Here is an 11,655-nt window from a genome sequence, read left to right as displayed (position 1 = left end):
AGAATGGTTCGCTGATCCGTTTGTGGGCATTCTAGTATGGACACCACTAAAAAAGTTAATTTGGAAAAAAGTTAACCTAAGAGGACTCACAAGTAGACACTATGCATGAGTCCTAAAGGAAAGACACTGCCGGGGGGAGGGAGAAGTAAACATACTTTAGATTAAGGAGGAACAGCAGACAATACCAGGTATAAACTTGCCTCTGCTAATCTTCCAAGCTTTTCCGATATACAGTGGTACAACACAGACTGAACAGTTTGGCCAGCATTCTATTTCCAGTGACAGCAATGATTTGTCTATAACTGTCTGCAATTTCAAAGTTTGTAAACTAACACCCGTGCCATGTGAATGTAAGGCAGAACAGTTACTTATATATGAAAAAATATCTGTAGTTTGAGTCAGCAATCACCATACTTTTAACTCAGTAGCCATACCAAGTCAATATACAACCAGCGAGATAACATTACTAATTAATGGTAAGGGCTTCCATGTGCAAGAGGTGATCAAGTGGGTTCACAGCCATCCCCAGAATTTGCATTAAATGCTGATTAAGGCATAACTGCATGCTAAGCTTGATACAATCTTAATTATCAGGGATGAAGTTTCTCATGAATTCATAATACATTTTTTTTTACTCTTCAAATCCGGATTTACAAATATATATATATTTATATATTTTATTCCTTTTCAGGTCATAAAAAATCCTAAACACATAAACCAGTACCTTTTTAACAAGAAAATCTGCATTCTACAGTCTGTGAAAGGATCCTAATAGAGAGCTACTTTGGCACTTCTCTGAAGGCCTCTTAGCACTTGAAACATCCTTTCTGCATTTAACCATGTAATGTGAGGCTCCATTTTACTCCGAAGAAAATTTGAACCAGTTTTACAGAACTGCTTGTCATTTTTAAGAGGTGATAATGCATCTTGGAAGTAAGCTTCCGGCCCCCCAGACAAGAACTGCTGTTGAAGAATGGGATCAAAACATAATAAAAGGCCACTTGTGGTTCCAACCATATTGTGCTGTCATCTCAAAAGAAAAGCAACTGATTTTTTTTTTAAAGGGCTATTCCAACTACAAACCTGAAACCAAAATCATTCAAGTCATTTTAAATATCTGAAGCTGCAACACACAAGTCTTTTTTGGGGTGTGAGGAAAGGGGGGAATGATTTTTGCCACTTTAGATTTTTACATGAACACTCCAATACATCAATTCAAGCACCTCTGAAATTAAGTTTGGAGCTTCTTTAACAGTGCCTAAATTCATCCAATTCACAATCCAGTCCATTATACTTACATTTCAGTAATTCTTTTGGGAAATCAAAATGTCTTATTTCCACTTAAGCCACATGTAGAATAAAAACTAATCTTACAAAAACCCAGACTGTTTTATTAAGGCACAGTGATTTTGGAAGAAGATCCTCTTCTGGTTAGTGATGCTGCTTCACACCATGGCTCCCTGATCCTGCTCACATTATACGGAAAGTACACTGAAATCAGTGGGGCTTACTTCCAAGTAATGTGTTTTAGATAGATATTATGGTATATATAAATAGATGCAAAAAACACATTTCACTTTTATGTGGACAAAGTGTCCGCTCCCAAGTAGAACTGTGTGTGTGTGTGTATGTGTGTGCGCCTGGTATCAGACATAGGCTCCCAATGCTGCATGAAACTCAGTGAGGCACTGCACCAACTGCTGGAATTTAGGTCTCTCCTCAGGATCTAGTGCCCAGCAACACGCCATCACAGCAAATCTGCAACATAAACAAAGGTAAGCTTGTTATAATTCTTTTCTCATTCCAGCACACAACTATCACTGGTTCCTCACTGACGTAACAGTCACCCAATACAGATCCAGCTGATCAAGACTGTCTACCACATATTTATTTATGTTAAGATATTTATAAGCCACACTTTTAACAGAATTATATCAAGGCGACTTACAACATATAGAGTAAAAACAATAATAAGAGCATCAATAAATACTGCATTGATTGGAAAAAAATCATGTTAAAAGGCCTGCTGCCTAAAAAGTTCTGTTTCTTAACAGAGTAATTCCAAAGAGAGGGACTGTCTTTTCTTTTTTTTTACTTTTACACCAGTATTATCAGCATGGGTAAACTTTTAAGATTGAGAAGAGATTAACAATCTTCTTCCCAAAACAAGAAACCAGGAAGTAGTGGCAAAACATTGTGGCACTGAACAGAGGTATAGATCTTTATTCCATGGCAACAGAACAAGCCTATAATAGGGTGGAGCAACAGCAACCACAGTATATTATAAAGCCAGCCACAGTAACCTGTATTTCTGTACATTTAAGAAGAAGAAAGCAAACCTCCCCACATAAACCACGTGGGGATTCATCCATTTCCAACATTCACAAGTGATACTTGGCCCCCATAGGGTTTTGACCTTCTCACCATTCTGCTGGGACTTTTACTTATGAACATTAAAGTTGTGTTTTACTTGGGTATGTAACCCTCAGTGGACCAGGAGCATAAGCTGATTCAACTGCACTTAGTGTATGTATCTAATGTCATCCTTCTTTAGTTACAATCAGTTTCAAGAACTTGTTCACTAATGATAACATATTTCCCAGTGTTTCAGAAACAGAGGGATAATAATCCCAAAAGATACGTTTAAACATGCGCAGCAGTCACAAAACATACGAGCTTTGTATCTCACCTTTCATGCTTACAAACGTTAGTGTTTAATAGAAGCACTGAATTATACACAATTCAGTTCCCTGATCATGCTATCCACCTTTTCCCATGAAACCCAGAGGTGTGCTATTCAAGGCCTCAACATACTACAACCCACTCAAAGGTCACTCCCATCTGCTCAGAACTACTGAAGGGACCATAAGTAGACTTACACTGTGTGTAGACAGGAAGGAACATGTTGTTATGTGCCTTCAAGTCGATTATGACTTATGACGACCCTATGAATCAGTGACCTCCAAGAGCATCTGTCATGAACCACCCTGTTCAGATCTTGTAAGTTCAGATCTGTGGCTTCCTTTATGGAATCAATCCATCTCTTGTTTGGCCTTCCTCTTTTTCTACTCCCTTCTGTTTTTCCCAGCATTATTGTTTTTTCTAATGAATCATGTCTTCTCATGATGTGTCCAAAGTATGATAACCTCAGTTTCATCATTTTAGCTTCTAGTGATAGTTCTGGTTTAATTTGTTCTAACACCCAATTATTTGTCTTTTTTGCAGCCCATGGTATCCACAAAGCTCTCATCCAATACCACATTTCAAATGAGTTGATTCTTTTCTTATCCGCTTTTTTCACTGTCCAACTTTCTCATCCATACAGGGGGAAGGAACATACTAAGGAAAAATAGCCATCAGCCCCTAATCCCTAATTCTGTTGGCCATGCATCAACCATTCTAAAGACTGGGAGGGAGACAAATGGAACACATTTGGGGCATGTGGACGGTTTGTGTGCGCCTTCTTGGAAAGAAATTAGCAGCTAACGCTTGTTTTTTTAAATGACGCAGATTAATAAAATGATCACTTAAGAAGTTAGCAGGCACTTAGAAAAACTTAAATCATCCTTATTATTGTTTGATCTAATTCACGTTTTAAACCCCAACTACAGGCAAATGAAACCAAGGCAACACAGAATGTACAATACTTTCAAATACTGCAATATTTATTAGTTCTTACTGACTATTCATGGACATTGTTTTTCAACTACATTATCTTCAGAATCTCTATACAACCCTAGTAGTCATCACTTACAATTCATCAGGACAGTTGATTGGCTGAGCTATCCTGTATCCATCCTTTAAGTAGGCTGCCATCTCAAAGGGGTCGATATCTACATATGGAGTTTGTCCCAAAGTCATCAATTCCCATAAGGTTACTCCAAAAGACCACTGGAAAGATTATTGTATGCGGTAACTGGTTAGATTTTTTCCAGTTCTTTCAAACAAACATCAATTTCATGCAAATATTTAAATAAGTGTCACAGTCCATCTTTTCAGTTATTTCATATAAAGTTTTAAAAAATGTGAATGGTTGTGATGTAAACTGACCTAACAAACCTAATAATAGTTATCAGAGGTGTATGCGTTTCTTCAGATGTTACTGTTTGTACACGGACATAACCCCAAAATACAAAACACTGGATTGTGCATATGTTTTTCAAGGATTTGAGACCTGTGCTGTGTTTATTGTTTCCTAGGACAGTACCACTAAACTCCAAGGGTGATATCAAACATTTGGCATACTTAAGAGAAGCTCCACTGAAATTAATGAACTAGTGCTGGACATCACCATCAGTTCTATTAGCATCAAACTTTAAAATCGTTTATAGCTTGAAAACAAACAAGCTACAAAGCATTTTCTCTAATCTTCTCAATTTAATTTATTAAAACAATACTAGAACAGTAAGTCTTGGGGAACACTTTAGTATCAAAGTGGGTTTGCTACTTAAGTCACATTTAACAAACATAGATCTTCCAAAGTTACGTCAAAATGAACAAATCCTAATACAATTGTATTAGAAAATCCTTTGGATGGAATTAATATATTGATGGATAAATTAAAAGAATTTGGATCGTTAGCAGGATTTAAGATTAATAATAAAAAAACAAAGATGTTGGTGAAAACTTTATCTGCAAGGGAACAAAAAGAGCTAATGGACAAGATAGATTTTACAATAGAGAAAAAGTTGAAATATTTAGGTATTATTATGACAAATAAAAATTCAAAGTTGTTTCATAATAATTATGAAAAATTATGGACAGAGATTAAGAAAGATATGTTAAGATGGGATAAATTACAGTTGTCATTAATGGGTAGAATATCTGTGATAAAAATGAATGTATTACCGCGAATGATGTTTCTATTTCAAACAATACCCGTAATATCCTCTGATTTACCTTTTAAACAATGGCAAAAAGATATCTCTAAATTTGTCTGGCAGGGAAAAAAACCAAGAGTTAGATTCAAATTACTACAAGATTCCAAAGAAAGAGGAGGATTGGGACTACCAAATCTGAAACTTTATTTTGCTGCTTGTTGTTTAGTTTGGATAAAAGAATGGATCTTACTGAGAAATAAAAGATTATTGGATTTGGAGGGCCATAACCTGAAGTGGGGATGGCATGGATATCTTTGGTATGACAAAGTCAAAGTTAATGTGGACTTTAATAATCATTTTATAGACGTCCTTTGTTGAAAATATGGAATAGATATAAACCAAGGTTTTGCTCTAAAATACCGCTATGTGTCTCAAGTCCAGAAGCGTTCTATAGAAGGGAAATGGCTGGAAAAGAGAAATGGTTAACATATCAAGAACTATTAGAAAATGTGAATGGAGAATATATAATGAAATCAAGAGAACAATTAATAAAGGAAGGACATAGTTCTCAATGGTTTGCCTATTTACAATTGTTGGAAAGATATAAAATGGATAAGAAAATGTATGGTTTCGAAATAAGTAAATCTGATTTTGAAATATGTCTGTGTACTAATGATGAATGTATAATTGCGAAAATGTATAAACTTTTGTTAAAAATGGAAATGGAAGAAGAACAAGTAAAAGAGTGTATGGTAAAATGGGCAAAAAATTTCGGCTATAACATACAAATGGAACAATGGGAAAATATGTGGAAAAAAGGATTGAAATTTACATTATGCTATAATCTTAAAGAACATTTCTATAAAATGATGTATCGTTGGTACATGACTCCAGAAAAGTTGTCGAAAATGTATAACAATGTTCCTAATGTTTGTTGGAAATGCAAACACCAAGTAGGATCATTTTATCATATGTGGTGGTTATGTAAACAGGCGAAATCATTTTGGGCACAGATAGGTAGGATGATGCAAAAATTTTTAAAGATAAATATTCAATTAAAGCCAGATTTTTTTTTATTGGGTTTTATGGATAAACAATTAGAAAAGAAATCTGGAAGAATAATATTATATATGATTACGGCAGCAAGATTATTATATGCACAAAAGTGGAAAATGGAACTAACACCAACAATGGAAGAATGGGTATTGAAACTAATGGAATTAGTTGAGATGGATAAATTGACATGTTTACTTAGAGAAAAATCGATAGATACATTTCTTAAGGAATGGAAGCCTCTTTTGGACTTTTTGCGAAAAGACTACAATGAAATGATGATAATGGGATTTGACAATTAATTAAGATGCTTATGGAGGAAAGTGATTTTGTAATGTATTAAGAGACAGGTTTGATATATAATATATACATATAGCTGATCTGCGACAAATCGGAAGTCAAGATTTTTATTGTATTATTATGTTTTTGTTCTTTGAATTGGTTTTGTTTTGTTTTTTGAAATTTTGAATAAAAATTATTTAAAAAAAACACAAAATGAACAAATCCTGGTCAACTGTGGTAATTTTCAAATCTCATTCAATGTGAAATTACACTTTATTGCTACATGCATTAGTCCAATATGGTAGTTAAGACATTTTAAATTGAGTACACAGAGAATCATGCATTATAGTGCACATACATAAGAAGAGTAGCAAAAGTCCTGCAGTTATAGACCTACCAGCTTTCTAATGTTGCTTCTAAGATTTACACTAGATTAATTCTTGGAAAATTAGGAGCACAGGTCAAAGGAAATACACAAGGACTTAAACAGGAGCTATATGCAGCCTTCATTCTATCTTCTGCATTTGACAGTCAGAGAATGAATTTAACATTGATTGCTTATTAACACTGATAACTTTCTCCTTTTTATTAAAGGGCTACGTACCAACACATTTATGCAAGTATAGAATTGATGGTTAACTGCAGATAAAATACCAACTATAAGCACTTACATGTGTTATGTGCATGCAGGACATAATAGAGAGAGCAGGGCCAGATTTTTAGCTTGTCCCTGACATCATGCCTTTCCCCCCACCAAACAGGTGATATGTTGCACATGGTTGTATGAAGACAAAGCTCAATACATGAGCTCCTGCTCACAAGCAGAAGTTCATACATTGGGCTTTATTGTCATGTTAACCACATGCAAGCAAGTGGTTCTTGAACAAAAATGATGTGAGGGCAGGGCTAAAACTGCAGCCCCACTCCTTGCTCTACAGATTTATGTTCTATGTGCAATTATGGCATTCACAAAATTTGTCTTATGACCAGGGCCGCTCCAAAAGGGCGGCCAGGTTGGGCAGTGGCCCAAGGGCCCCGCAGCTACAGGAGCCCCTGGGGGGCCCCTGCGGGACCCTCCGCTCCCCTTCCGCAATCCGTGGCACGAGCCGTGCCGTGGATCGCAAGACAAGAGCTTCCAAGCCACCCACCGCCGCTGCCCGCCACCATCCCCCCCGCTTCAACTACCTTTCTCTGCTGTTCTTTGCGGCTGCACGCACAGGGTTGCCATCAGTCAAGATGGCAGCCGAGGTTTCCGTAAGGGACTGAAGCCTCTGCCAACCTCAGCCGCCATCTTGACTGATGGCAACCCTGTGCGCGCACTGTGCGCAGCCACAAAGAACAGCAGAGAAAGGTAGGTGAAGCAGCAGGGATGGTGGCGGGCGGCAGCGGCGGGTGGCTCGGAAGCTCTTGTCTTGCGATCCGCGGTGCAGCTCGTGCCACAGATCGCGGAAGGGGAGCAGAGGGGCCTGGGGCAGGCTGATGCCCAAGGACCCCGGCATTCCTGGAGCTGGCCCTGCTTATGACACACCCTTGTTCAATTTTAATGTGATCATCATAGATCAATTCATACAGAGTAGTCTGTCTTTTAAGAAAATAATCCCATTTTGATTATGTGAATATGATAACACTTTTGATCACTCACATTGGCTTAAGACCCCTGCGTAAAGAATCTGTAACATCTGATAGAAAGAAGGTCTAAATATCAACCGGACAAGATTAAGGTTGTTGTGTTTGGAAAGAGACAAACGGATCACAAGTGGATGATTGGCCAACATCCCACCATGCAGGTCAGGTGTTTTAAGATTTTAGAAATACTCTTTCATAAGTGACTTCTCTGGTATAAACATATAGCTGCCATTAAGTGACAACCTGCAAAAATATGCAGGCCTTCCCATTTTTCAGGGAGTTTGGATGAGGGGAGAAATAGTTGGGTTCTCCCCAGTTATTAACATTTGTGTGGGGAAAATGATAGTGCCAAATTATTGATTCCAGGAAAACTGTCAAAATGGGTTTATTCAAGTTATATCCTGCCCTTCCTCCCAAAAGAAGCCCAGGGCAGCAATCAACAAGTGATAAAACACCTCCAATACACATGCTGACTGGTATAAAGGTATCTGCATAAAAGGATTGTTGGAAAAGGAAGGTCTTCATAACAGAGATGGAGCCTGTCTAATGTTTAAGGGAGGGAATTCCAAAGAGTAGGTGCCACAACACGAAAGGTCCACTTCCTATGTTGTGTGGAATACACCTCCTGGTTAGAAGGCATCTGCAGGAGGTCCTCATCTGCAGAGTGCAGTGATCAACTGGGCATATAAGGAGTGAGACAATATTTCAGGTATTCTGGTCCCAAGGTGTATAGACCAAGATGAGCACTTTGAAATTAGGCCAGTAGCTAACTGGCAGCCAGTGCAATTTAAGCAGTGGGTTAACACATTGGAAATATCCTGCCTTAGTGAGCAGTTGCACTGCCGCATTATGCACCAACTGCAGCTTCCAGACCAAATTCAAGGGCAGCCCCACATAGAGTGTATTACAGTAACCTAGTATGGAGGTTACCAGTACATGAACAACAACGGTTGGCCTATCCTGGTCCAAAAATGGCCACAGCTGTCTTATCAGTCAAAGCTGGTAAAACGCATTCCTAACCACCGAGATCACCTGGGCCACTAGCAACCAAGATGGGATCCAGGGGCACCCCTAGGTCAGGGGGAATACGACCCCATCCAACCAACCACCCAAAGCAGGCAATTGACCAATTATCCTACCCATAGTACTTCCCTCTTGGTAGGATTCCAAGTGTTTGTTGACCCTCATCGAGCCCACCACTGAGTCCAGGACTTAACAGCTTCTCCTGATTCAGACAGAGCTGAGTATCATCAGTGTACTGCTGACCCCTCACCCCAAATCGCTTAATGAGAGCTCTCGAAGGCTTCATATAGATGATAAACAGCATTGGGGACAAGATGGTACTCTGTGGCACCCCACAGCACGACTGCCAGGGACTGAAAGACAATCACCCAATGCTATTCTCTGAAATCAACCCTGGAGATAGGATTGGCACCACTGTAAAACAGTGCCTTTGTTACCCATTTCATTAAGTTGGCTCAGGACACTGTGGTCAATGGTAACAAAAGCCGCTGAGATATCAAGTAAGAATAACAGATTTGTACTCCCCCCTATCCTTCTCCTGATAAAGGTGATCCACCAGTGACCAAGGTCAATTTAGCCTCATAACCAGGCCTGAACCCCGACTGAAATAGGTCAAGATAATTTGTTTCATCCAAGAATATTTGCAACTGCTGTGCCACAACCCTCTCAATCACCTTTCCTAAAAAGGAGGTATTTGTGACCAGGCGGTAGTTGTCACAAACCAAAGGGTCCAGGGTGGGCATTTTAGTAACAGTCAGATTACTGTCTATTTCAGCTGGGAACTACTCCCTTCTGCAAAGACATGTCCACTTGGCCATTCCCCCCCCCCCAAGCATGTTTTAATAAACCAAGAAGGACCAGGGTTGTTGACTGCATCATTGCAAGCACTAACTGCAATGCTAAGAGAAGAGGTGGGGCATTCATCCATTAGAGCACATATTCACAAAGACAATCCCGCCCCCGCCCCCGACTAGACAATGACTATCAGGTGAAACCTGCAGTTCCCTGTAGCAATCCATTACATACTTATTGGCTGCCTATTATTGTTTTAGATGTGGGTTTTTGTAAAATTGTATTTTTATTTTGTTTGTAAACTGCTCTGGGAATGCTGATTAGCATTTAAATGTGACATATACATTTTAGAAACAGACACTGCACTTTATAAATCCCACAGAATGGACTGGAATGAATGATGCAGTTAACAGGTCCACCTACTGGTGGAAGATTCAGACAAATGTATTCTTTACAGAACACTCCTGCCTGCTTTGGCAGATTCTAAAGCTCAAAATAAATATGCATAGGCCACTGCTTTTTCTTGTTATGGGGATCAATCAATCTAACCTAAGCTTGCTACGTGCTAAATTCAATTTACGACCTAGTTTGGATATTGGAATGTGTTTGCAATATTGCTGTAGCTATTTTTGTGGCTACCATTGATCTTAAACAAAATAAAGGGGACTGATTCATAGGGTTTCCTAAATTCTGATACTGTACCATTATTACCCTGCATTAAGGAGTCTAAGTACAAGAAAAATAACACACACTGAAAATAGTACTGACAGCAATTCTGAATACTATGCCTATCAATAAAACCATTATTCTGCTAATATGGGAAGGACAGCATGATGTATTTCTTCAAACTAATCCCCGATTTCAAGATTAAGAGAATTAGATCCAGCAAGAAACTCAATTCAGATTTTTCAAGAGCCAAAACAAAAACAAAACATCCACATACAGAAAAAGAGAGAAAGCATTGATAAAAGCAACACAATTTAAAAATATGAACCCATAAGTCAAAAGATTATCAAAACAAGTGCTTCAGAAAATAGTATCCCAAGAGCCAAAGAAAGTGATAAAAAGCTATCAGAAAGAATGTTTATACTATTTCCTTCTGTTGGTGACAGACTGATAACAAGTTGTGCAATTATTATTAGGACTGAAGAAAAGAAGTATGGGTTTCAATTCTCCTTCAACTGCCCATGCACCCCACCCTCAAGAAACACAAAGGCTATTGTAGTTAGCTTTTAAGGATTTTGTAAAGTCTAATCCTTCAAAAGTGGAAGGTCTGGTAATAATTAAAGCACTTGGGGAAAAACCAGGAAGCCTCACACATATCTGAAGTATGAAAGTGACCGTGCAGTTCTGTTAGCCATGTTCTGTAATGGCAATGGGTGATGAAAAGGAAACCTAAGATTACAAACAATCAATACCTGACAGTATGTCCAAAAAAAAGTATTTTATGACATCTGTCCAACAGTCAATACGGTACAGCAGCTAGTATAGGGTAGGAATGTGGAAAACCAGTCAAATTTCTGGAATCACACAATGCAAGACATCTCAGACTAACCTCCCTTTTCTCTCTCTCTGAGCCTAAAGTGACATTCTGAATATTTAAGACACACATACTTAACAAATGTCTTGTTGTATCAAGATTTTAAGGAATCTCAATGTAATTTAAAAGTCTTTTTTCATACATATTTATTTTGCTAATATATCTTAACTTACCACATCACTAGCTCCAGAAAACTCATTGTTAACTAAACTTTCAAGAGCCATCCACCGCACTGGTCTGTTTTCATTGTCTCCAAGGCAATGATAATCCATGGGAAATAGATCTCTGGACAGGGCATTGTCTGTAATCTTCACCTGAAGTGCATCATCAATGCTGCATATTAAAATACACAGACACAACTATTTAGGCAGGAAACTATTTACAGTCAAGTATTAAATCATACTTGAAATGTTGCCTACGTAACACTCAGGAAATGACAAGCCATTTCTAGACATATTCTAGCCTATTATTTCTAATGCAAAAGTAATTTATTTCAAATAACGTAAGGATCAAGAACCC

The 11,655-nt window shown here is 38.2% G+C and overlaps 1 protein-coding gene across 3 annotated transcripts in view; it reads right to left on the bottom strand.

The window, feature by feature from the left end:
- Positions 1-661: 661 nt before the first annotated feature.
- Positions 662-11,655, bottom strand: part of RYK (receptor like tyrosine kinase) — a 74,007-nt gene continuing 63,013 nt past the window's right edge. For all 3 annotated transcript variants that reach the window (XM_061636600.1, XM_061636601.1, XM_061636602.1), the window contains 3 exons: positions 11,310-11,469; positions 3,755-3,891; positions 662-1,758 (listed from right to left, as the gene is read on the bottom strand). In XM_061636600.1, coding sequence (XP_061492584.1) covers positions 1,647-1,758; positions 3,755-3,891; positions 11,310-11,469 — 409 coding nt within the window. In that variant the 3' untranslated portion in view covers positions 662-1,646. The remainder of the gene's footprint in view (positions 1,759-3,754; positions 3,892-11,309; positions 11,470-11,655) is intronic.

This window comes from Rhineura floridana, chromosome 7 (assembly GCF_030035675.1).
Source record: "Rhineura floridana isolate rRhiFlo1 chromosome 7, rRhiFlo1.hap2, whole genome shotgun sequence".
In the NCBI taxonomy this organism is placed as follows: Eukaryota; Metazoa; Chordata; class Lepidosauria; order Squamata; family Rhineuridae; genus Rhineura; species Rhineura floridana.
Note: the sequence above shows the minus strand (reverse complement) of the source record. Positions and strands in the feature narration are given on the sequence as shown.